Source organism: Squalius cephalus (assembly GCF_949319135.1).
Source record: "Squalius cephalus genome assembly, chromosome: 8".
In the NCBI taxonomy this organism is placed as follows: Eukaryota; Metazoa; Chordata; class Actinopteri; order Cypriniformes; family Leuciscidae; genus Squalius; species Squalius cephalus.
The window spans coordinates 35,810,809-35,838,551 of NC_137129.1; the positions used below are offsets into that span (position 1 = coordinate 35,810,809).

The window sequence follows — 27,743 nt, forward strand, 5'->3', positions numbered from 1 at the left end:
ATATATATATAAAATAAAATATGAATATATATAATATATATATATACATATACTTATATTTTATTTATATATATATGTACTTTTTTATTTTTAGTATATATTAAAGTATATATATATATGTATATAGTAATGCTAAAATAGCTGAAACATACTCAAACTAGGAAATTACTTTCCTTCCTGTTTTTATTTACATAATGTCAACCCTGTTGGAAAATCCCACTTAAAAAAACAGCTACTAGTTTAAGTGGGATTTTCCAACGAGGATGACATTATGTAAATAAATAATAAACAGAAGCAAAAAAAAATCATTTTCAAGTCTAAGTTTGTGCTTTTAATATAAAAACTTAGGAGATAAAAATAAAATAGGAAAATAACAACAACACCTGTGTTATGCATTAGGATGAATCCTCACTATATATATATATATATATATATATATATATATATATATATATATATATATATATATATATATATATATATATATATTGTGGCCAGTGAAAATGCTGAGTGGCTAGTAACTTGAAAAAAAAATTACAGTCAATATTCTAGGCTAGTTGTTGGTTAGATGAAACTATACATGGCAACAATATGAAAGTGCTGTGACTAGTCCCAATTAGTCTAGCACAGTACATGTAGCATGTTTAAAATAAATAAATAATATTATATTAATATATAATATAGTAAATACATAATAATAAATAATTATAAATAATAAATAAATTAAATAATATAATATTATTAAATAATAATAACAATAATAACAAATAGATAGATAGAATAGGAATAGATTTAGAATAGTATGGGTTAGTTGTAATGGGCCAAGTGTTGACGAAAAGGTTGCGTTTTTGTTAGCCGTTTCTGGAAAAGGTTGCTCGGGTTGAGTTGGTCAGGTCATTCCACAAGCGTCCAGGTAAACGTCCATGAAAGTGATTTTGTTTTATTTGAAATTATTTATTTATTTAATATTATGTGCTATGATGTTTTAGTCCAATTGATTATTATATTGAAGTATTTTGAAATTGCAAATTGTTAATATTCTAGGTTCGCCCACCTACTAGCTTTAGTTGCCCCGCCCCCCAGCCAATTTCCATTGGTTGATACAATTTCAGGATCGACCAGCTGTTTCTTGTTTTCCCATAACGCGATTGGCCCGAACGACCTGTCGATCAACGGGACTTTGACAGATGACTCCGCCCTCATCAAGGCTACCCTAATACCGACAGGCTACTGTACCCTTTTGTGAACGCCGATTGGCTGATGGCGCTGGTTGTCAAGGCTTAGTGCTTCATTCACCATTTTGCGACTGTAGAGTACCCTGGATCCTCAACGGCTGGACTTTTTCTCATTTGCGGAAGAAAAACATTCTTTGCAAACCCTTTCTCGGGGATTCCATGGTTTTATAGGCTTGGTTCTCGCATCGACACCATTTCGACGGCACTGTAAATATTCACGGGGTGAGTTGAAACCTTTCATCTGCAGTACTGCAGTGATCTGCCTATATATTTAATGCTGTGTTTTGCCTTTACGTCGCGGATCTATCTACAATGTTTCGCTGTCAGTTTATTTTTTTCTTAGTGGATTGTATAAAATGGCGGAGTAAGCATTTTAACATACACACACACACACACATTGAAAGGGAGGGGTGGAGGTGCACAGTCAGCCTAAAAACTTTTTTTCCTGAAAATATTTGTTGTGACACTACAGTTACAGCTTCAACAAACTGCTTTTGTGTATTCGTTTACCTTTCAGGGACTGTCACTTCTTATATCCATAGTTCTTTACATAAAGATAAGGCGATTGATTTGTTATTTAAACTTGACTATATTACATTAACATTTTCAGTTGCATTCAGTCAATTTATTTCGGATGTTTTCATATTTATAGCCTATAGGCACACGTATATGAGAAAGATTGTTTTTTCTTCTTCTTATATTTAATATTATGGCCACCGCCGCCCTCGATTCAGAAGCCTGAGGGAGACGGGAAACTGCTCTGCGGCCTTGTGTTATGGAGAAGGCCTACACCACTCGACAGTGTCGTAGGTGGTTGTAAGCGTAGAGTAGGGCACTACGACCAATAAAAGCGCTTGACACAGATACGGCGGTGTACTACTCAGCAAAACTTTCGCAAGTCGACGACAGCAGCACCACTGTTGATGGGAAACAGGGCTTTTACTTTGTTTCAGGGCATTTGTGTTTACTTGGACTCATTGCTGTTGCATGGGAACATTTATTATTGTGCATTTGGCTAGTCATTAAAATTATTTGAAGGGTCAGTGAGTGCAGTGACCAAACCGACCAAGTTTAGTGCACTGCAAATGAACTTTATTTTTTTGCCAATTCTAAAAGTTCTACACATAACTTTTGAGAAATATTTATTTACATTTAATTAATTTATGTATCTCAGATGTTTCATAAAATGATTTTATAGCATTCAGGGTATATATTTGACCAGTGTAAAAAGGGATAGGTCTCCTCAAAATGAACATTTTGTCATAATTTACTCACCCTCAAGTTGTTCCAAATCTGTATGAGTTTCTTTCTTCTGTTGAACACGAAATAAGATATTTTAAAGAATGTAACCGGACAGTTCCATAGTATTTTTTTTCCCTACCATGGAAGTCAATGGCTACCGTCAACTGTTTGGTTATCAACATCCTTAAAATATATTAGGCTTATTTTGTGTTCAACAGAAGAAAGAAACTCATACAGGTTTGGAACAACTTGAGGGTGAGTAAATGAACTATCCCTTTAAATCAAACACCATGGTGTTGCTAGTGCCATGATATACTGTTTGATTTACAAAATCATTAAAGTTATACATGAGATCCCCTACATGAAGCGGGTCGGCACCAGTGTTGCCAGATTGGGTCAATGATTTCCAGCCCAAAAACTCTCCAAAACCCACCCAAAACATTCACTGCCAAATTAATGTGATGGAATTCTATTGTCATCACAACCAAGGTTTATAAAGACCATTTACCTCCTTAAAACTAAATAATGATGACAAAATAAAATGATAAAAATGAATGAATTTCTCTGCCAGGAGAATAATACAGCAGGAAAACGGATCAAAACATGGCAAATAGAATAAATTTAAGAATTAAACAAAAAATGTTAAGAAACCCTCGCACTCCATAAAAGCTGAAAATATGTCATTTGTATGGATGATAATAATAATAATGTGCTTTAACTTCAAAATAAACTACAGTACATCTTTCTTGAAGTACACGTTGTAGAACATAACACAGAACTTTGCAGTCAAAACTGATTAATTGTTGATTCAAACCTCTTACAGCAGCCGTCGGGGACGAGTATACCAGAGTGCAGTCTGAACGGTTTAAAAGTCGCAGATGTCCTAGTCAGGCCAGTGTGCACATGATGATGGACAAGAGTAGTGCCATATTCAATTTCAATTAAGTCATTCAACTGTGCTCTCAGAGTTACAGTTATATTTACAAAGAGCCTTTGAGTCATATACCACCACAAGTGTATTCCACGTTTTGAGAGTTGGGTCACACTCCCACGCTTTACTGTAGCTACAACTTAGATTTTTGCCACATTGGCATAGAGGTCACTTGAATATACACCTACAAGTTCAAAATTGGATCCCTTATCGCGCTAAAAACCTGTCACTCGTGAATCATCACGTCTGCCTTCTGTTGCTCTTGATTGGCTGTAAGTGCGGGCTTGTCGGCGATGTCAACACCAACACCAGGCCGACTCCACAGTGGGCTTGTGTGTTTAGTAACGTCATGATGACTGATCACAGTGATCAGATGGAATACAGGCACTTTTGGGTTTTGTTTGTTAACCAATTAGCCTATAAAATGTAAATGTTTGAAAACTGCAAAACTGACCCCAAACTTTTTATGTGTTTTGGCTGTTCATTTACACAAAAACGCCATTTTGGGGGCCTTAAATCGTGAACTTTTGAAAACAGGTTTAAAAGTGCAAGTTTTTGAAAACCGTGATCGTCTTCATGTAAACTACAAAAACGTGAATTTTTTTAAAACAGTGACTTCATGAGCATGCGTATTGCGTATTCAGTCTATGGCCTTGTTTACACCTGGTATTAAGATGCGCTAGCCAGACAGGATTTAAACTTTATTGGCTGGAGACCCAAGTCTGGGTTGAAGACGAAAAACGTACCAAGCACAATGTTCTCTCACCATTCATGATTTCTAACACACTCACAGCGTTCGACATGGTCTTGCGGCTATCAGAGCAGAAACGAAAGCTGCTGCTCTCCGTATGTCCTTTCCGTTGTCCCTGGGCGCGTTCATATGTCAATTGTGCAAGCTTATTTTACTACAATGTTGTGGTCTGTACTCGAAAAACGCAAAGGAAAAATGTTTCTGTCTTAAGTACATTGTTGTCGTGTAAACATACCCTAAGGATGAGTTGTAGAGGTTTCCATTTTGATCCAAAACCCGAGGTCCAACCCAAGACCTGGGGCCAGCTGCATAAGCTTAGCCACTATGTTAAGACTGTGTCTTAAGAACTAGTTGGACCAACTTGCAGTTAACCAAGAAGTGATCAGTCTTACATTTTCGATTCCAATTAGAGAGAATGAGTGCAGGGATTTGTTTATTAATAGGGCTGCACGATATTAGAAAAAACTGACATTGTGATATTTCGAATTTTTGCAATATATATTGCGATATGAAAACAATTTCACCAGATGATTTGAATAGCTCTATTTTTAAAGATTTAACAATTCTAGGTTGATTGGGGTGATTTTGTAGGGTAGTGCATCTGCATAGAAAAATAATGTACGAATTTCAAGGATAGATAAAAACAATAGAGCAAAGATACAAATAAGCAGTGCTTTGTTTTTCAGGTAGGCCTAAATCAGTATTCAGATACAGAAATTGAATAATCAAATGTAAAATAACATAGTGCATAGTCTTCACTGTATATATTAAAAAATAATTAATCCGCGAATCACATGCATTACAAACCGGGGGGCAGCTGGCCCGTACGGATCACAGATCAACTACGATCCATTATCTTCACATCGCGGATGCAAACATTGTGGTATCGATGATAAAATGATATATATATCCTGCAGCCCTACTTTTTAATATTAACAATAATATAAACGTCCTTGTTATTTGAGGTGCAACATAAAGCTTGTGAGCGGCTTATCTACTTGGAATTGCTTGCCCAAGCAGAAAATGTATGTACTGTTGCCAGATATCGATTACAGAAAACCATCTAAATGCAGTTGATGTCAAACTAAGCAACTAAATCAAACTAATGAAAATTAGACCATAACTGTATTTTGATGTTTTTCCTCCACTGAAAACATATTCTACCACATTTTGACAAATTATGGGCTACATTGTCTGGCAACATGGCTTGGGTCTCGGGTCGTTTTTAATTTTTTAAAAACTAATTTATGCATGTTGGATTCGGGACGTATCAGTCAGGTACAGATCTGAGGACCCTAGAAGACCTCTAATGAGTTGATTAGAAATAAATAAATAAGCAAATAAATAAATAAATATTGTCAGTGTAAAACCCAATCCAGTCAATGGTACTATTGAGACAAAAACTGAGTGCACCTTTAAATAGAATCTTTCATTATTTACACTTTGTGTTATCTTGCATTGGAATAGTTTAGTGACCCAAAAACTATAGCCTACTCATCTACATGCCCAGGCAATATAAGTCTTAACAGGTCTTAGTAAAGCGTTTTATGATATAATTTTCTTACTGAAGGTAATATACTGCATATCAGATTTGCATATTGCCTGCAAACTTGTCTTACAGTGCAAATGGCAGTGTGGTTACTGTGGGTTCTGCTCAAAAGAATGGGACAGTTTTGCACTGCGGACCTGTAATGATCTGTTACATCTTCGTCAATTCGAGCATGCATTGGTTCATCAAAAGAGGTCATTCATGTCCTAACCTTTAACCATAATATAAATTAGATACACATCCTTAATTTAATGAAAACCAGCAGTCAGTCATATTTTATAGTCATAAACCCTGCATGCAGTTTTTGAGATATTCAAAGCTTCAATTAATTCTCATTTGACTACACTGGATTATTTGTAATCTGTATTTAAACTGGGTTGTAGCTCCATCCAAGTGTCTAAATATGTAAATTCAAACCTTAATGTTGATAAAATATCTCAATTGGGTTTTAAACACAATCCTTTCTGTAAGTTTGGATGGTGAAGAAAATGTGTTGTGCGGTAGGAGGAAAGAATGTGTAAGTACGTAGTAATGTGTAAGGATGGTATTGTACATTGAGATGTTGTAGTGCTGTGACAGGAAGTGAGGACTGTAGGGGTGGATTGCCTTTGTAACGAATGTAAAAAGGTCATTTGAAAGAGCGAGTGAGAGAGAGAGACAGAGAGAGAGAGAGCCTTAGAGTCACAGAAATACCACTGAACAAGGAATTCCCCCGCCTCCTCCGATCCAGCCAAAAAACCAAAGTGTGTGTGACTTGTCTGGGCAAGCATTTTTCTTTGTATTCCGTCTTTGTCAAAGTTTTTAGTATTAAGTCGTGTTATATCCACGTTGTAAGGCTATGGTATATAATATCACTCTTATGATGTTAGATTAGGCACTAAAATTAAAACATTATCTCCTTGCACTAACTTGTTTTTTAATTATGCTGTATTCTATACTCCCTATTCTCTATATGGGGATTGCAAGTCTGAATAATAAACTGATCCATCTCATGTGCTGTGTTTTATTACAGGGTTTAATTAAAGAAGGAAAGGATATCGCAAACAGGAAGAGGCTTATACAAGAACAGAAGAAAAAGACAGAGAAGGGGCGGGATGCAAGAAGGAAACAGAGTGGAAGATATCGATAGGCTGGGACTTGCAGGAAATCAGGAGGATTAGAGACTCTCTTTGAGCAAAAAAAGATGAAGCCCATTAAAAAGCAAGAAAGGCGGTCGCCCCCCTCCACTCGTGCCAAGGGAGTTAAGAGGAGGATGGTGGATAGTAGCCCACAGGAAGAGAAGAGAGAAACTGAGGAAATACCCCAAATTTCAACTACCTCTCCCAAGAGACATATCTCCTCAAATTCTGACTCATCACAGGAGGGGCCTCTGAGAAGAAGTGGGTCTCCAGAAAAGGAGGGGATCCACAGTGATGGGGTCCTCAATATAGCAGTGGATTTCGGGAAGACGGATGACCCCCCCGGGAACTCCAAGTCTGGTGGAACACAGAGTGACAGCAACAGTAGCACGACCAGTGCCAGCAATAGCCCCAACCCTTCATCTAATCGCAAGACGGCCACTTTTAAGGCCCGCGTGCCCAAGAAGAAGTACACTTCGGAGCACTGTGCCGGAAACCATGGCAATGCCAACACTCCCAGCACACCCCCACAGAGCAGCAGCAGCTCTCACAATAGTACTGGTGCTAACCAGGTCCCAGCTGCCTCTGCTGCACACACAGACCCACACAGTCAAAGCCAGCAGGCTGTGGACAGCATCCCTGAGTATGGACACAACAACATAATGGGGCCTACTGGAAGAACTACAGGTGAGTGCGGAGAGAAGGATGGGACAAGTGTATCCAGCCCACAGCGTTGCTCTTCAACCGATACCGCCAGCGAACACTCGGCCGAACTAGAAGTAACAGCTTCAGGATGTGATTCTCACTCCAACTCTCAAAAGCCACAAGCACATAGCACAACACCCTCACAGGAGAGCCTGTCATCTGGGTTAGCCGGAGTCCTCGCTAAAGGTCTTAAGAATCAGAGAGTTCTGGCCCGACAGGGTCCCAGATTAGGGGAAGGCTGGCCTCACGATCGGGGTCGGGGTATGTCAGGAGTGTTTCGCACTGGTGTCGTACGGAGAGTTAGTGAGACTCATGGGAGTGTGGAGGTGCAGCTAAATGGAGAAAAGACCATATGCAAGTACCCTTTTCGAGTGGCTACTGATTCTGTTGACCTCATTCTAGATGCGTCACCTCCTGGTGTTGCCCCGGTGGCTATAGGTACACAAGTTTGCGTCCCCTTTAAAGCTGGTGATGAGGGCAGCGAGGGAGCCCAACAGTGGTACAGAGAAGGTATAATCACTCAAGTAGATCAACATCCAGCTGTTTCTTTCCCATACCGTGTCCAACTACGGGAGGAACTATCTGATGAGAGAAAGGAGAGGAGAGGTGTAGAGGATGATGGAAGGGCCATCAGTGCTCAGGCCGTTTGGGTATCACGACAAAATCTTCGCCTCCTGGTTCCTCCTTGGGACCTAGAGCCACCCCAGCCAGCAGAGCCAGGGATTGATGGTAGGAGGGTAAGAGAACGAGAATGGGAGGAAAGAGAGGACATGGAGGTGTTTCGACTGACAGCGTTTAAAGTTCAGAGTTTATTGCACCCTGTCACTGTACCTTTCACCTCATCCCATTCTTCGTCTTCTGCCATTAACACTGCCATCACGTCTGTATTCAGTGTAGCCCCAAACAGAGACTATGATCATCACAGAGAGAAGGATCAGGAGAGAGACCTGCATATGCACTTAGAGAGAGAAAGGGAACAAGATCGAGAAAGGGAGAGGCACAAGCATCATCCTCTTCATCCATCCACCCCAGAGGAGGACATGGAGGTCAGCCGTCTCAGTCAGCTAAGGGATGGCGGCATCACTGCAGCCATGGGTAGCAAAGCTCTTGGTGTTTCTTCTCAGCATCGGCACATTCTTTCTAAACCAAACTACCTCAGCCCCGGGAGAGGGCTTAGCACCCCAATTGCACCCCATCTGCCCCTTGCTCCTCACCCAAATCACCCCCCTATGCTCCTGGGCCTAGATTCAGCCACAGGTGCTGCAGTCATCTCCTCCACACCCCAGCTGCCTCCGTTGCCTCCAAGCTCTTCTCGAGGCTCCCTGGACAAGACCCCTAGCTCCAACTCGCATGGTGCATCAGGGGGCGGCTCTGGATCCTCGTGCTCCTCGACACGTTCCCGCACACCCCTCACCGCCGCTCAACAGAAGTACAAGAAGGGGGATGTGGTATGCACCCCTACAGGCATCCGCAAGAAGTTCAACGGCAAGCAGTGGCGCAGACTGTGTTCACGTGAAGGCTGCTCAAAGGAGTCACAGCGCCGCGGCTACTGCTCACGGCATCTCTCGATGCGCACCAAGGAGATGGAAGCCGGAGGCGGGGTGGGCCGAGAAAGAAGTGGCGCCAGTAGCACGGGCACTCTCACACCTGACCTTCGGTTAGGTGGACGCACCAGCAGCGAGTATGACTGGGACGACAACTCAAGAGACAGCAGTGAAGCAAGCAGTCGTGGCGGGGACTCTCGACCACGTCTGGTGATGACCTCTCTCATGCCGCAAGAACTGCCACGTGAACTATCCCGCTTTGACTTTGATGAGTGCGAGGCTGCAAATATGCTGGTCTCACTTGGCAGCTCTCGCTCATGCACGCCCTCATTCTCACCCGTATCCAATCAGTCACCATTCTCCCCTGCACCTTCCCCCTCGCCCACACTATTTGGCTTCCGCCCAGCTAATTTTAGCCCCATCACAGCACCCTCACCTCTGACCCCTCGCCGCCCTCGCCACCTCAGTGGCACAAAGATCCCGGGCACTCCCGGCACAGAACGTGAGCGCCACATCTCTGGCATTGTGCCCACTTTTCAGACCAACCTCACGTTTACTGTGCCCATGAGCCCTAGTAAACGCAAGTTGGATGCCCCACACCCTCCGCTACCCAGTGCATCAGACTATGCGAAATCTGATCCCCAACTCAATGACCCCAGCCTCAGCCTCAACGCAGCAGCATTCAGGGTTCTTTCCCCCCAAAGCCAGCCTACCACCCCCTCTTCTCTGTCATTCCCTCGACAGAGGAACAACACAAGTCGACCCTCATCCTCTGCTGCCTCCACTCCTCCCCCAATGCTGGTTTCTCCCACACCACCCTCACCCCTGCCTCAAGATCCACGTCGTATCGTTCCCCTACGCGATTCGCCTGTCATTGTTCGTAACCCAGATGTGCCGTTGGCAAAATTCAGTGATAGTCCCCTGAGCCGTAGAGGAAACTCACGCTCTAGGGAGCACAGCCAGCCTCCTCACCATGCTGTGGGTCTCCAGGCCCCTGTTCCCATTAACGGCGCTCCCACTTTAGTCCTGGTGACCTCCTCTCAGTCATTGACACCTGTGGCTCCTGGACATCCCACCCATTCAAACTCTTCCACTTTAAATGTGTCCACCTCTAATGCAAACACTGGACCTGTCCTGGCAATATCTGGCTCAGGAAGTAAAGAGCAAGAGAGGAAATCAGGTGGCCATGCAGATGCAGGTGGTGCTCTTCCTCAGCCTGTGGCTTGTCATCCTTCACCCACAGCCCTGTTGCCCCTCATCTTGCCAGCCGAGTCCCCTCACCCTGCTCCTCGCAAAGACATCATCATGGGACGACCTGGCACTGGTAAGAGTCATGAAAGATAAATAAAAAACAATTAGAACACTAATTTTTATTGATAATTACTACTTATTATTGATTACCATAGTCATCCACAGAGTTGTGGTTAAACACTACTGTTCAAAAGTTTAGGGTAAAATAAGGTGTAATATGTATATATATTTTTTTTGTTGTTGATAAATTAAAGGGGTCATGAACTGCATTTTTTTTATTTTTATAATGTTCTCTGAGGTCCACTTCTAATGTTATCAAGATTTTTACTTCGAAAATAATAATAATTTAGAAGTAATAAGCTATTTTCTATCCTGTTTTTGACCCTCTCTTTCGATCACTCCATTTTGATGGGTGTGCCACATTCAAGACTCGGAAGTAAACGCCCACTGCTATGATTGGGCAACAGTTTTGCATTTTAAAATAAGTAAGTACTTGGAGTTACCAGTTATAACTGACAAAGGATGACTTTGTTTCGTGTAAACGGAATTATGAGTGAATGTACCATCTTTTATCGCACTGTCGTTCCTATAGGCTATTCATAGTTCATCCTTTTCGATTAAGTGAAAAACGTACACATTGTCGTTTGCAGTGTCGTGTTCTAAATTAAACGTGTTGTTATGTCTTACTGATGGCATGTAAACACCTTAATCGCATTATTACCACTCTGACCAAAGTGCGCATGTGCTCGAATTGTGTGTTGTTTACAGAACTTCATGAATGAACTCTGTGACATTATTCTGAAGTTTTCTCTTCCAAATCACTTAGCCTAACTCTGTCAGCACAACTCACTGCACAGTCTCTGCGCCGTGTTTCATCCAGACGCGAACAAATAAACAGTGTCTTACTGATGCGATCTGACTGGAACTTCGTTAAAAAGTTCACCCACGCTTTCATAATGTCAGTATCACAAGGAAGGCACTGCCAAGCATCTTGTAATCCTCAGAGGCATCTCTATCATTTTGTTGCGACTACATGACATGTGCGAATCAGTGGGCGGGGCTATGTTATATATTATATACAATGATATGAAAGTAGGTGTTAATCTTTTGCAGAGACATTTTTTCTCGCACTATGATGTAATATTGTGACAAAATCCGAAACGAGTTGTTTTCTGACCTTGGTTTCAATAAAAGCTGTTTTTGGACTAATGAAGAAGTTTTGAGTTTTGAAACTTACAGGATATTTTTATAGTACAATGCCCTCTTATATGTCAGAAGATCAAGGAAATTTTTATTTCTCAATTCATGACCCCTTTAATACTTTTTTTTCCAGCAATGCATCTGATCAATGCATTAAATTGATCAAAAGTAAAAAATATGTATAATGTTACAAAAGATTTCTTTTTCAAATAAATGCTGTTCTTTTGAACTTTCTAAATCCTGAAAAAAAGTCTATCACGGTCAAAGTTCTTTCTCTGCCTAATTGTTTCTCCTGAAAAAGATTATCACGCGTGTCTCTAGGTTTTCAGAAAAGATCTCAAAATGTCACACACTTTGCTCAGATCTCCCAAGATAACAAAGTCAGTTTCAATGTTCTTTCTACTTTGATCTTATCTATATTCATTTTCTGCCTAGTTTGTTTATATTTTATTTTACGAAAGAGTTTGAATGATGAATTCAATTGTGCAGGCTAGAATATGCTGTTTTGTAAGATGGAGGACACCATAAGGCACTTTCTATATCCTATTAGACTGGCAAATTGTAAAAATAAGGGGGGCTCAGATCAACTTTGGTATGCTGGTCAGCAGCAGGTGTGTTTGGGTGTGTGTAGTGAAGAATGCCCTGTGCTTTCAGGGTCAGTGTTTCTTTAGACAGTTGCAGCATGTCTGAAATGGTACACAGGAACTTGCCCAGACATGCACGGCTAGAGGGTGATTGGGCCGCCCTGATACTCATGAGTACTTAATTTGAGATATACATTTCACTGAATGACAGATGCCTAGGACATATTACATACATTCTTAGTGTCACCATTCATTGATACACAGACATATGTATATGAATGGCTTTCATTCAAGTTCATTCTGACACAGAGAGGTGCTGTTTCAACAGTTCCCTCTTACGAGAACAGAGAGGCTGTAGGTTTTCCAAAACAATCATGTGTGTATATTAAAGGTTTGTCTGTTTCTGCATTTAGTTTGGACCAACGTGGAGCCCCGCTCTGTGCCAGTGTTTGCGTGGCATTCATTGGTTCCTTTTCTGGAGACCAGCCAAACAAAAATGTCCACGCAGCCTGCAGATGGCCTAACACTTGTAAATCAGAGCAAAGGTAACATTTGATAGCAAAATGGAACACTATAATTTGACATTGCAAAATGTTCTTGTATGACTGCATAGAATATTCACAAAATCGCATTCAGAATATACATTGATGTTTTTAGTTGATTTTAGTTTGAAACTGAATAAACTTGCAGAGCCTCGCTGTGGAGTTGCCCTTGTTACTGAAGGACTTGTTGACCATCCAGCAGCACCAGAGAGAGGTTCCCCATCTTGCCCCCCTCCTTCTGCTGAAGACCCACCCGTGGAGAGAGGAGGCGACAGTGAGACCGAGAGTGATGCTGACGACCTGTAAATATCCGTTTTCATCTCATCTCTTGAGCAATGTGTTAATAGGTGTGGGCGAAACAAATTTATTTGATTTTATTTTTTTCAAATAAAAATCTTTCCCCCATAAAGTTATGTATGTTATGATATAATAATTATGTACCAATTTATTATTATTATTATTTATTTTTTTAATGTAATCTGCCTTTATCGCCCACACCTATCAACCGCAGCCAAAAGTATTGGCAGTGATATAAATTTTGTGTTTTGCAAAGTTTGCTGCTTCAGTATTTGTAGATAATTTTTTCACGTTTCTATGGTATACTGGAAAATGATGATAAGCATTTCATTAGTTTTAAAGGCTTTTAATGGAAAAACATTCAATATATGCAAAGAATCAGTATTTACAGTGTTGACCCTTCTTCTTCATAACCTATGCAATTCGCACTGGCATGCTGGATATCAGCTTCTGGCCCAAATCCTACCTGATGGCGTTACAAAATTTCAATGCAATGATCTCTTGATATGGTGCCCCATCATGTTGGAAAATGCACAGATTATCATCAAATTGGGAGAAGTTCCTCTTTCAGGGTGTTTTGATACCATTCTCTGTTCATGGCAGTGTTTTGGGCAGAATTGTGAGAGAGTTCACTACTTTAGATGAAAAGCAACCCCACACATGAATGTTCTCAGGATGCTTCACTGTTGGCACGACACAGGACTCATGGTAGCGTTCACCTCTTCTTCCCCAGACAATTCCCCAAACAGTCGTAAGCGAGCTTCATAGAAAATACCTTTGCACCAGTCTTCAGCTGTCCAATCCTTGTACTTGCTGCAGAATTTCAGTCAATCCTTCGTGTTTTCCTTTTCTTCACACCCACCTGCTGCTAGTATGGAGTAAGCTCTGCACTGATAGTGACATGATTCCGTAGATGAATCCTCAGGAGGAGACGGTCCTGGCGCTTGCTAGACACTCTGGGATGTCCTGAAGCCTTCTGCAGTTGAACCTCTCTCCTTGAAGATCTTGATCCAGTAAATGATACTTTATGTGCAATATTCTTTGCAGCAATTTCCTTACAAGTGAGGCCATTTTGATGCAAAGTGTTGATCGCTGCTCATCTTTCTTTGGAGGCAACAATTGCTAACACAAGAACACGATAGGAAGCGCTTCTTCCCTCCTTTCATAGCAATCAGTCTGCTCTTATAATCCAATCAGTGTAAAGAGTGAATTCACCTGACTAGTACTTGATCACACTTCCCATGTGCTGAAGATGTGATTAGTGTTTTCACTGAAAACAGTGAAATTTGGGTTTTTGTCATAAAGTTCATTTTGTTTGGCCAGTGAAGCTTTTGGCAATGATTTAAAATGTATTTGATGACTCTGCACAACAATCTAGAAACAATGTGAATCAACACCACAACAACGAAGCACAAAATGTATGTTACTGCCAACACTTTTGGCCACGGCCATATATTCCCTCAATTTACATCGTTAGAAAGGCCACTCCTAAAAACAAAAATGATAATCACCTCTATAAGGCATTTTGAGACAAAATTACATCTGATTCTTTTTTGCACACTTTTTTTTTTTTGTCTTAATTTTAAAAAAAAAAATCTAATTCTCACTTTTTTAAAATGTTTTTCAGGTTTTTTCCAGTTGTAGCTCAAGACCTGGCTCCATCCATCAGCCCAGTGAAAAGGCGTTCACAATCTCTCAGTGCACTCCCAAAAGATGTTGACAAGAAGGTAAGTTTCAGTCTTCTATTCCTGTTAGTGTCTTCATTCTGAGGTTTTGTCCTAGTTGGCAACAACAGTGACATACAATACGGAAATTTTGTGAGTTGCTTTGTTTTTTTTTTGAGTAGTACTGGAAGTACCTCTCCACCTCGCTTTTAGTGAGGACAGAGAAATAACCCCAGACACTTGTCAAGGGGTTTAGGATACAATTGTTAAGCATTGTACTTGTAACCATTAATTTCCCTTATTATCGTCTGTGCTTCTAATTTCTCCTCTCTTTCTGTCTCTCTCAAACCTACATAAAGAGGGAAAAGGACCACATCAGACGGCCAATGAACGCTTTTATGATCTTTAGTAAGAGGCACCGTGCACTGGTTCATCAGCGGCACCCCAACCAGGACAACCGCACTGTCAGTAAAATACTGGGCGAGTGGTGGTATGCGTTGGGACCCAAAGAGAAGCAGAAGTATCATGATCTTGCCTTCCAGGTACAGTCAGACTCGTGAAATATTACACAAGAGGAAAATGTAATGCCGATCTGTTTTTTTTTGTTCATCTTTTTTTTTTACAAATTTATAACATGGAGTTGAATCATGTTTTTGCATTTGAATTAGTGGTAGACCGATTACAGTTTTACAGCAGTCAATATACATTACGTACTGTAGATGCAAATATTTGGAAAGCTCTATGGCCGATGACCAGTTTGATGCCAATATGCACTACCGTTCAAAAGTTTGACTTGATAACGATTTTTTTAATGTTTTTGAAGCATTACACTTTTGTTTTCTTTTGCTCAATGAGGCTGCATTTGTTTGATCATCAATACAGTAAACGGTAACATTGAGAAATATTATTACTTTCTATTTTAATATGTTTTCATATGTAATTTATTCCTGTGTGGGCCAAGCTGAATTTTCAGCATCATTACTCCAGCCTTCAGTGTCACATGATTCTTCCAAAATCATCTGATCTGATGCTCAACAAACATTATTATCAATGTTGAAAAGTTGTGTTGCTTAACATGTTAGTGGAAACCATGATACATGTTTTTCAGGATACTTTGAGGAATAGAAAGTTTCAAACGAAACTGACCACTTACTGACCACAAACGCTAATATAAAAAAGTAAAACAGTAATGTGTGTATATATAGTATAATCATTTATAATGTAATAATGCTATTTAGTAATGATACATTTATGAAATTAATCAAGTTAAAAAATGTTGCACATTACATTCATGTAAAAATATTAGAAATTAGATTGTGCATGATCCAACATTTTGGAAATCTTGATTTACTCAGCCTGTTGCATTATTTGTAACTCTAAAGTTTCATACTCGTATTTCTCTTGTTCTCTTTTAGGTGAAGGAGGCTCATTTCCGGGCTCACCCTGATTGGAAATGGTGTAACAAGGACAGGAGGAAGTCCCTGTCTGAGGGCCGGGGAACTCCAGGGGCCAAAGAAGCTCGCGAGCGCAGCGTGTCTGAAAGCACAGGTCCGTGTGGGTGTTTGTTTATATGCGTGGGCGTTTGTTGGTCTTGTGAAACTATGAGTGCACAGTAGTGTGAAACACAACTGATGTAGAGTTAACCTTCTTTGTCTCCCCAGAGGCCCATTCCACATCTCAGGGGACAGACCACAAAGGAGCGGGGCCTAGCTGGACTTCCCCTCGATCTGACGGTCACAGAGGATCAACGGGCGGGCAGCTTCAACGGCCCCGCGCCTTTTCCCAGAGCGCTGTGCACACTCTGGAGAGGAGGGAGGAGGAGACAGATCTGGAAAGATCCCCTGCTCACCCTCAACGGCCGAGTGAGGATGTGACCAGTGATGAAGAACATATGGTGATCTGTGAAGAGGGGGATGATGATGTTATAGGTAAAGTACATGCATTATATACATCCTTGTTAATAACAGCATGCAATTCCCCAGCAGAACTCCGTAGCATCTTTATGGCATGTTTTGCTTATGCAAGCACCACTAATAGTTTCTTCAGAAAAGGAAAAACTAATGATCTGTCCAGAGTTTTAATGTCAAATATTAATTTTATAAACCAAATTTTGTTGGATCTGTTGAAAATCCCTGATAATGCTGTTACGTGTGGAATGTACCCACCATCAGAAAATGATGCTTTCAGCTATTTTGTTTTGATGTTACAAGCACTTTGCGTTCCGTTCTCATTGTCTCATTATTAGTCAGTCCTGACTGATTCTTGAGTCTGTGTCTCCCACGAGCTCTGTGCTCTCTGATGCACCACCGCCATCAGAACATCATGCATTGAATTTGGAGAGGCAAAATCCCCTCACTGCTCAGCTCTCTGTCTCATGAGTGTGAGATGTGCAAGGCCTGGTCTCACAGCTAACGTGTGATTCTTTCGCAGAAGACTCGTTTGCAGACGGCTCCATTGACCTGAAGTGTAAAGAGAGAGTGACAGACAGCGATGATGAAAACGACCATGCAGATGAGGCTGACAGCAAGGTAACACTAAATACATCACATGGGTAGCTGGCATGACAATCCCACAGTGTTTCAGTTATAGTTCAACTAAAACTATTTAAAAAAAAATTCTGTTTAATTGTTATACATGCAGTTTTTTGGGGGGGATTTTTTAAATTAATAAACATTCTGTACTACGTGCAATCTCTATTCTTTCAAAATTACTGACACTTTCCCATTATACATTTGTGCAATTTATAAGATATAATCTTGATGTTATTCAGCTGTGATATGTTGTCTAGAACAAAGTTAATGTTTATATTTCATTGGTGAAAGGACTATGGATCACTTGTTAAGGAATATGCTTTAAATTAGCTAAGCCTTATTACCATAGCAACAGAAATTATATTTGCTCTCAATAATTATTATTTATAAAACCAGATTATTTCAGCATCTTTGTTTGTCTGGCAAGTAAGTACTATTTCTTCAGGGTTTACTCTTGAGGTTTTCCACGCCAATGGATATATCCACAGGGCAGCAGATGTCGTTCCTTCTCTTAGATGGTTCACTGACCAAATTGTTTGCCTTAAGGGATGGTTCACCCAAAAATGTTCTAATCCTCTTGTCATTCCAAACCAGTGTTATTTTATTATCAATAAAATACTATTATAGTTTTTAACAGTATTTGTTTTATTTGAATATTTTCCATTTTCGTTTTACTTGTATTAGTTGTAGTTATTTTAGTAAATCAAGTTAACTAAATGAAAATGAGATATGTTGCCTTTCATTATATTTTTATGCATCTTTTCCATACATAAGTAATATGTAGTGATCATATTTTATCCAAAAAGTACATTAAAAGTAGTCCATATGACATTCCACTTTGAGCCTTCCTAGAGATAAAACAGTAAAGCATGACCCTAAAAACGACACGGTCATGGGTTAAATTCCCAGGGAACGCACAAATTGATAAAAATTATTATTGATCTTGCTTTGCATAAAAGCGTCTGCCAAATGCATAAATGTAATGTCAATGTAAATTCCAAGTCCTCTGAAGCCATACATTAGCTTTGTGTAGGAAGTTGAAGTTGTTTTTCACTTAAATCCTCATATTCTCTCCCCACATTTGAATTGTCACATCTCGTAAAGTTACAAGACAACATCAACGTCAAATCCAGCACAAACCTAATTTTTATTCAGAATGTGAATGAAATTATCAGTGTAGTCTGATGTAGCGAATTATATTTCCCTTTCAGCGCACCTTCCAACCAGTAGTCCGTTCCTCTTTGGCATTCTCTCTGGCTGGCACAACTGGCAACAAAGATGAAGAAGGGCGTGAAGAGAACCTGGAGAAGAAGAAAAAGAGAGGGATGGGTGGTGCAGAGCTAAATAATGGGGAGCCCAAAGAAGGGAAAGGAGGAGGTGGAGGAGGGCATGTTCCGTTCCAAATTAATTCAGCCTCCGTCAGTAGTATAAATACCACTTTGCTGCATGATGCGGGGACGTACTATTCACACGGCACTGTAAGGATGGCCCCCACCATAGTGACCAATGTTGTTCGACCCATCACTAGCACCCCTATCCCCATCGCCAGCAAGCCAGTCGATGGGACCCTACCTCCAGACGGGAAGCCCAAGCTACTGATAGGTGCCGGTGGAGCAGGAGGAGGTGGGTACTTTTCCTCCTCTTCTCCCAAACCTAATGGGCAAGGAGGCTTAGTTACTGGCCTAGTCTTGGGAGGAGCCTTCCCAAACCAACCCACTGTTCAGCTCATCACCCCACCTCATCCTACTCCATGCAACGGAGCCCCTAGTAACAGTGCAGTACCCCTTCCCCTACTTCATCACCAGTTCCTCCCCACTGCCTCTATTACACCCTCTAGTGGCGGGAAACCTGTAACACAGGTGCAGTACATCCTTCCAACTCTGCCTGCAACTGCCAATCCCAACAGTCCCTCCTCCCAGCAGACCTCCAGCGTCCTTGCCCTGCCTAGTGCCACACCCACCCATGTGACCCTGGCCAATGGTGTACATTCGGGGGCGGGACAAGGGATAAGATATGCTTCAGTCCCAGCAGTGGGAGGAGTCAGCCCAGGAGGCGGAGGTGAGACTTGAGACAGTTAAATTGTTGTGGCGCAATCTAGTGCGATTTAAGTTCAATTCAGGGTTCCCACAGTTTTGAGTTTTTCAGGCCTGGAAAATTCATGAAAATTAATCAAACCTTAAAATGTATGCAAATTATTCACTTAATTTTGCTTCGTTTAGAAAATATATATATTGGTTTGATTAGTGTACACTACCGTTTAAATGTTTAGGGTTGTAATTTTAAATAATTGTTTTCTATTTGAATATCATTTGAAATGTAATTTATTCTTGTGATGCAAAGCTGAATTTTCAGCATCGTTACTTCAGTGTCACATGATCCTTCAGAAATCATTCTAATATGATGATTTGAGAAACATTTCTTATTGTCATCAATGTTGAAAACTGTTGTGCTGCTTTTTTTTATTGTGGAAACGGAGACACTTTTCTTCAGGATTCTTTGATGAATAGAAAGTGAATAGAATAATATTTATTTGTAATAGAAATATTTTATAACATTACAAATATCTGTTTTCAATCAATCCATCAAGTTTTTGTTGACATCCAACCTGTAATAAATTCCATTTAGCTTGTATTATGCTTATTTTCCATAACAATGACAAAAAATAATTAGCTTAATTTAATAAATAAAAAAAACCCTAATATTTTTATGTTTCTGCTTTAAAGGTTTAACAAAACAAAACCTCAGGTTTTGAATCGCTGGACTAGATTTTGCTTTTTGTGTAAACCAAGGCCAATATTTGATGTGTGAGTGAATTGGTTCTTTTCAATAAATCAGTTCACAAATGACTCATTCATGAAGAAGTCACTGAAATTGATTTCAAAACACGTGGGAACCCTGTTAATTATGTGATGTGTCCACATCGGAGTCAGAGTGAGCTTTAGCATGTTTTTATTCATGATTTTGAGAGATTTCATGAGGTTTCTCAAGCTTAGAGGGATCAGGATAATGCACACAGTGTTTGGGAAATTAGGCACTTCATCAAATCTATTCTCGGTCTCTACTATATCAGTCCTTTTCATCTGTCTGCACAGTTCAAGCGCAGTCTCCAGTCTTGCAAAGCAAGATGCTTGTTCCCATGGCAACTGTCGGAACAGGATCTACACCTCCGCAGCCAATTTCCCTGGTGGGCCCACACCTTCCTGTTCAAAATGGGGCTCAACCAGGAAGTAAGGTAGATTGCCTTGAGTTACTTCCCTGCTACATGAACAAGAAGTATTTACTGTACTAACAATAGATTAGTCGGACTCATGCGCTTCTTTGCTTTTCAGATCATTCAGATTGCACCAATGCCTGTGGTCCAAACAAATGTGCATCCTGGTGGATCAGTGCATACCGGCAGCTCATTTCCTGTCTCTATGCCAACCGCGACTGTCATGGCCCCTGGGCCAAACCCTCCTCAGACGGTGCTCTTGACGCCACCACCTACAAGGTACTCTACCGCCCACTGTCTCTTTAAAACTGCTGCCAGACATCTGAGTACTGAAACATAACATAACCTAACCTAATCTTCTAGTGACTGTGCCAAGTAGGACATGTTCCTGGATCAACATCCTTGTTGGTCCTGGGACAACATCCTATAAAGTTTCAGAAAGGGTAGGGTTTGAGCTGGGGTTAGGGGTACCCGATACCAAAATTACTGACAAATGTGTTAGTTGACAAAGTTTTATTTTCGGCAGTGATAATGAAGATGAGACAAAAAAGACGTATACTGTGACAATATTTAAATGATTTGAATGAAAACACACTGTTAAAAAAATAACATTGCAAGATTTAACTGTGTTTTTGAAGGCAAAAAATCTTCTAGTCTTTATAATTGATTTGAATTTTTTTCTTATTAAATATATTTAATTAGGGGTGTACGATATAAATAAATATATATATATATATATATATATATATACACACACACAACAATATCTACGATAATGTTGTAATTGTTGTTTTGACGATGTGCAATCTGACATTATCAAGTACACTATGTCCCTCACTTTGCAAAAACCAAACAAAAACACACGTAGAGTGTGCATTCACTGTGATGTTGCCTTTTCAGTTTAAGTTAGACCACTGTGTGCACGCTCTTAATGCATGATTTACTCTATTAAAATGCAGTAAAAATGTGTGTGTGTGTATATATATATATATATATATATATATATATATATATATATATATATAATATAATATAATATATATATATAATCATGTCCCTTGCAATTTGTCGTTTACTAAAATTATGTGCCAGTTCAGTCTGTGTAAAATGAACTAACATTTTTCAATATGACATGAAGAAACAATGACTGCATTTAAAGGGCTTTTGTTTGTCAAAACATAAACTAAACTTAGAAATGGTGTAAAAGTCGTTCATCCTCTGACTTTATGGGTAGTTAGGGTAAGGCATTTGCTCCTTTGACAGGATTGTTAAAAAAAGATCCAGGTATATGCCTCACTTGAGAAAACCTAACTTTCTGCTGTGCTTTTGTTGTTCAGGATCACATATGTCCAGTCCACTCCTGGAGTTGCGACTCCTTTGCCATTGGGTTCTACACCTGCAGTCTCTTCCTCCCAGCAGACCCCGTCACCTGTGGGTCCATCTTTTTTGCAATCTCCAGTGGCGACTCTTGGCTTTACTGCAATTGCCCCAGCTGGTCAGGCCTTGGTTCAGCCTATTGTTGCAAGTAAGAATGTTACGATCCCTGGCGCAATAAAGGGGTATGAGGAATAACATTAACTGTCGGAGTTTGACTTCGGACCGATGTATAGTAGCTGACAGTTCTTTAAACCACCAACACATATTTAAGACTATGACAAACATTATCAAATTTCTACCACAGGTCAGCCACCCCTCCTGGCTCAATGCCCACCCCCAAACGGATTGTCACAACCTTCACAAGCCTCGACAGCCACCCGTCAACTTGTGACCGCCATTTACCCTAGCGTCAGCTTAGCCGGAGGAGTTGTGTCAGTGACAGCCTTGCCACAAAGCACACCAAGTTCCACATCAGTTCCGGCATCATCCTCAACGCCTCAAGCGAAGACCTCCTCAGCCGTGGCTGCGCAACCACACACGCAGATAGATGCACAGCTGCAGTCTCAGGTAAACATGCAAATGGAAAACGAGAGAGGAGCAGAATCTAGGAAAGAGATGGAGAAACAGAGAGACCTAGTGGTGTCAAAGGATGGACATCAGGCGCCACCTAGTGGTTTGGAGGAATCGGTGCAACCCATCTGTACATCACACAAACATAAAGGTAAAAGTAACCTCATAAACTTCAGTCGTACAGTAGTAAAACATTTTAAACAAAGTTCAAAATACTATTAATTTCAGTAGATTAAAAATATATTGTGAGACTATTTTATTCAAAAGTTTTGTAACAAATAATACTTTGAATACTTTTCTACACTTTTAATTATACTTTTATTCAGCAAGGGCACATTCAATTTATCAAAAGTGACTTTTGAAGAATTTTTCGCTGATTCAAAAGATGCTTCAAAAGTATATTTTGGCCATTTCGACGTCTTTAACTGCAGTTGTTATTAAATATTGATCAAGCATTTGTCTCATACAGAATGGGTTTGCAGTCTCTCAAAGTCAAATTCAAAATGTTCAACAGGTCAGCATTGCGAAGGGAAGGAGGACGGAAAGAAAGGGAGCAAAATGGAGCGAGAGTATGCGAGAGATGTGGGAGGGGGCCTGTCTCAAACAGAGAGAGTTGAAACAGCAAGAGCAATGGAAGTGGAGACAGAGACTCAAGCTGAGACCAACAACAAAGACGAGAGTCGAGAAGTAAGATGCTTTTTTCAGCTGTACAATCCAACTTTGATCAATTTAAACAGTTCTCATACAAAACTTCACTGTGCAAGATCGAATCACCATGTTCTCCATTGATCAAATTTTATTTTTTCTTTCAGTCAGGGCGCAGGGAATCTTCTGTTTTGGACCCCCCGCCACCGCCTTTGCAGACTGACACTCCTTCAGCTAAAAAGGCCAAGTTCCGCCCACCTCCACTGAAAAGCCCTGCTGATGCTGGTGACAAGTGAGTGGCTTTGCCCTAGATTACACGTTGACTAGACTAGCAGTGTTGTTTTATTATTTATATACTATTATAGTATTTATTAATATGTTAAATGGCCTTTTATGTTAGTTATTTTTAGTTTAAGTTTTAGTAATTTTGACTTTGACTTAAAGGGATAGTTAACCCAAAAATGAAAATCTTTGTCTACTCATGTTACGCCCTCATGTCGTTCTAAACCCATAAGACTTTCGTTCTTAACTAAACAGCTCAATTTTTCTTTTCGTGACTAAACAGCTCAAATCATATGGATTAGTTTTAAGATCTCTTTACAAACTTTTTGAAGCGTCAGTGTCAGTTGTGTGGCTGTCAATGGAGGGACAGAAAGCTCTCAAATTTCAGCAAAAAGATCTTCATTTGTGTTCCGAAGATGTACCATTAACTCACCTTAATACTCAAGGGTTCAATAGACCTTCAAAATATATGTGCCATTGCCGTATTGAGAGTTTACTAACTTCACTTCAAGATTCTCTTCAAATGTCTGCTCAGCCATGACAATATTTGACCTGGAAGGGAAAACTGACTGTTGTAGACCGTTTAAGCCTATGCATTGTGACACATTTGTTTGCGCTTATGTATCAAAAAACCCTTATTCATTGGTAGTCATGTCCCTGCATTTCTGCTCACCTCATTGAAGAACTACTGTATATGTGATGTACATTATTTCTCTGCTGATATGTCAGATTCATCATTATATTTAATTTTCTAAAAACTATATTGGCTCTTTCTCAGGACGCTGTTTGGCTCCACTTTTGAAGAGCGTCTTAAAGAGCTGCCGGAGTTCAAGCCTGAAGAGGTGCTGCCCTCTCCCAATCTACAGAGTCTTGCAACTTCCCCTAGAGCCATACTGGGCAGCTACCGCAAGAAGAGGAGGAACTCCACAGGTGAGAGCAAATGATAAATATAATGAGAATTTTTGTTGTACTGTTTTCCTCACTTTTGCTTTTTTGTGTGATTTTGATCTTCTCTTTCTTTCTTTTCTTCCCTTCCCTAGATCTAGACTCCGCCGACGACCCCAGCTCACCAAGGAGGAAGAGTCGTCGCCTGTCCAGCTGCAGCTCAGAGCCCAACACACCCAAGAGTGCTGCCAAGTGTGAAGGGGACATCTTCACCTTCGATAGGGCTGGTGGGCTCATTTTTATGTATAAACTCACTCTCATTAACCCATACATAATGATATTTATTTATATACGTTTTCTTGTCTTCTGTGTTTATCAGTTGGAGAGACGGAGCACATTTTGGAGGAGTTGGACCGCGTGCCGCCCTCCTCTCTGCGTCGGATGCTGGACCAGCGGCGTGCACTCGTCATGCAACTCTTCCAGGAGCACGGCTTCTTCCCCTCAGGTAACATCGAGTTAACATCTCCCAGTATAATAAACATGAATGAACATCAGAAGGTACGTTGAGAGATACAGTACAGCTTAGCAAAATCCGTATCATGTCTCATGTAATCTCTCAATCAAAGTGTTTCAACCACGGAAAGACGTCAATAAAAGAGCTTGTAAATAATTGTCACGTAATGTTATATTTACCTCAGAAAAGCCATTCAATGTCCATAAACGCATTAGTCAACTTTAGAGCATTTTGCTAAATGCATGCACTATATTGCATATATTTATCATACATTTAGGCCTATTATATAATATCATTATTAAACCTTCTTTATATGTAATTTAAATGTAAGTAGCATAAAAATCTGTTAATTTTAATATTATAGTAATGTACCAACTGGGGTTCCCTGTATAGTTTACACCAGTGATCTCAAACTCAATTCCTGGAGGGCCACAGCTCTGCACAGTTTTGCTCCAACCTAATCAAACACACCTGATCCAGCTAATCAAGGACTTCAGGATTACTAGAAACTTCCTTGCAGGTGTGAGTTGGAGCTGGTTGGAGCTAAACTGTGCAGAGCTGTGGCCCTCCAGGAATTGAGTTTGAGACCACTGGTTTACACCATTAGTTGAGTGATATTTTTTCCTTGAGGAAATTGGCAAATTGGTGAATCGAAATCAAATAGAGGAATTTGTGTCAATGCCCAGCCCTGGTTTTTACTATATTTTTTAATCAAATAATAAATGTAGCCTTGGTGAGCATAAGAGACTTCTTTCAAAAGCATAGCTTGTAGAAAAATAACCACTCAATAAAAATGATTGTGTACATTTATAATTCTAATGTTATGAACAAATGATTTACATTTCAGTTTTGACTATTTCTCTAGACTATTTCACAGATATCTGATTTGTTGTGTCAAATGCAGCAGTTTTTAGTTTTTTTGATGCTAACATTACAACAACTGAAAAAATTCCTCAGCCATCATTGGGAAGGTGGAACTTAGCATGCATATTTCATTTTTCTGTTACAGCGCAAGCCACAGCTGCCTTCCAAGCTCGCTACTCTGACACGTTTCCCAACAAGCTGTGCCTGCAGCTGAAGATTCGCGAGGTAAGGCAGAAGATCATGCAGACCGCCGGCAGTTCTGAAATTGTGGGAGGCGTGGCTCTCGCCGGCTCTGACTTCGCCTCTACATCTGGACCATCCAATCCGGCGCCCAGGGAGAATTCCGAGCCAGAAGAGAGGAGCAGGGCCACGGAAGAGCCAAAGAAAGACGCGGGCGATCCGCAGGAATCGAGATGAAGAACGACTGAGAACGGAAGGATGAAAGATGAATGTAGGGATGGATTGTAGAAATGTGTAAAACCATTTCCGCTGACAGTACAGCACTTATGTGGATTTTGCTTCATTTCTAATCAAACTGATTTCGTTGCCATTGCGTTCACTTCGTTGATGTTCTGTTGTTCTGCACAGTTACACACGCAAACACGCACATGTTCACACACGTTATGCAATTACATAACAATATCACTTTCACACATTAATGACTTGCACAAGGAACTATCACAAATAGCGCATGTGGTCGCACTCATTTGCATATGCCACTGGTGTCGGGGGCAGTCATTGGTCCACCTCTGCATTAGGGCGGGCATCACTTCCTGTCAGAATTTTAGAGCCCTTCGATGCTGCACCACAGGCAGCACCAAACCAGCCTGTCTGCACATGCTCAGTAAAGACCCCGCATGGGGCTAGCACAGATTTTTATCGAATGGACTGAATGTTTTAGAAGAGAAATTAGACTGAGGTACCGGTAACTTTCAATTCAAAATGGGGATGGGGTGGGGGGTGGTTGGGGTGGGGGGGACAAATGCGCTTGCACTTTCGTTTTTAGAGACCGAGATACCGAGGAAAGCAATAGCCGGGGAGGAAAAAGGTCTTCGTGCAAATGTTACACCCCGTGGCGGGGTACATGCATCGGCTGTTACTGTTCTTCAGCACGGGCTGTAAATTCACAACAGGTTTTTTTTTTTTTTGTCCCAGAAGCAACAAACTCAAGACTCGTAATCACGTAGACCAGCGGAGCAGAAAACAGAGGCTACAGCGACCGCCACAATCGCATAACAACAACAACAACAACAACACAGCACACTCACAGCAAGAGAGGAAAACATTGTCCTAAGTTCCTAGCCTCGGAAGAATCATACAAAAGAAGACGAAAATGAATAGAGACACTACCCCTCTTTGAATCAACGTGTAGATATGCTTTGTCGTTTTGTTGTTGTGACGTAACGGTGGAACTGACTGATATCTTTTTTTGTATTAGCTTGCGCCTCTCTTCTTCTTACTATAGTAATATTTTCAGCATGGACTAATCCAGCTATCTAAGTGTTGGAGCAATTACGTTGAAAACGACAAAAAAAAAGACTGTGTTTTAGCCTCTTAGCTGAAGCTCCTCTTCTCTGGCCGCCGACTTAGGCTTTTCCCCGTACACTGTATATATATATATATATATATATATATAACCGTGATGGCTGGGGAGGGGGGCAGAGGGTGGGCACGAGGCTCTCTCTGTGTTCTTTTCCTCGTTTCTTTCTTTCTTTTTTATATATTTCAATCAGGTGTTTGCACAATATATGGTCCTAGACCATGATTTAAATCAGGAAAGTATTTGTTTTTAGATATTTAAAAACTAACAGACGACTTTGTTCCATTGCGTTCGATTCTCCCTTTCCGCAACCCCGTAAGGAAAGCCCTTATTTTTTCATCTCCTTAAGACTTTTAACTCAAGTGTTGATGGAAAGCGCCACTTTAAGCACTGGTCTGGAGTCAGAGCAAGCTTTGTAGCCTGCGAGGACTTCGATTCAGGATTACGCAAGGGAAAGCTGACCCGAGACCAGCGCTGGGGCGGCATTTCTCAGGATCTCCTCTTTCTTACTCTGCCTCTTCTTTCATTGGTGCAATAGGACGTGGGTGGGAATTTTTTTGAAGTAGACGAGTGACCTGTTAGTGCCATAGATTTTCACTGTACAAGCTGTAATAAAATGATATATATGTTGAAAAGAGAGTGGGAAAAAAAATTCTGAATTTAGAAGCGAGTTTCGAGAGAGAAATCCAAACTGAACAAACTAAAATCTGG

General features: G+C 40.5%; 1 protein-coding gene across 2 annotated transcripts; it reads left to right on the plus strand.

The window, feature by feature from the left end:
• The first annotated feature begins 1,310 nt into the window (after positions 1-1,310).
• cica (capicua transcriptional repressor a) lies at positions 1,311-27,743 on the plus strand. Of its 2 annotated transcripts, XM_079878039.1 has the most exons (21): positions 1,311-1,457; positions 6,721-10,399; positions 12,524-12,655; positions 12,801-12,954; positions 14,577-14,676; positions 14,973-15,155; positions 16,029-16,161; positions 16,275-16,541; positions 17,044-17,141; positions 18,356-19,202; positions 20,237-20,376; positions 20,474-20,634; positions 21,693-21,880; positions 22,037-22,453; positions 22,817-22,989; positions 23,115-23,239; positions 24,008-24,159; positions 24,270-24,401; positions 24,494-24,619; positions 25,638-25,943; positions 26,648-27,743. In XM_079878039.1, the coding sequence occupies exons 2-20, from the start codon at positions 6,892-6,894 to the stop codon at positions 25,907-25,909; spliced, it is 7,308 nt and encodes a 2,435-aa protein (XP_079734165.1). In that variant the 5' UTR covers positions 1,311-1,457; positions 6,721-6,891; the 3' UTR covers positions 25,910-25,943; positions 26,648-27,743. The 2 variants fall into 2 exon arrangements, with proteins under 2 accessions (XP_079734165.1, XP_079734164.1); XM_079878038.1 differs by having other exon boundaries at positions 25,638-27,742.

Excerpts from the sequence above, each read along its gene's own strand:
- cica (XM_079878039.1), top strand. The coding sequence starts at position 6,892 with ATGAAGCCCATTAAAAAGCAAGAAAGGCGGTCGCCCCCCTCCACTCGT. Across the intron at positions 21,881-22,036 it reads GGTTCAGCCTATTGTTGCAA|GTCAGCCACCCCTCCTGGCT; the intron begins GTAAGAATGTTA and ends TTTCTACCACAG. Across the intron at positions 22,454-22,816 it reads TACATCACACAAACATAAAG|GTCAGCATTGCGAAGGGAAG; the intron begins GTAAAAGTAACC and ends AATGTTCAACAG.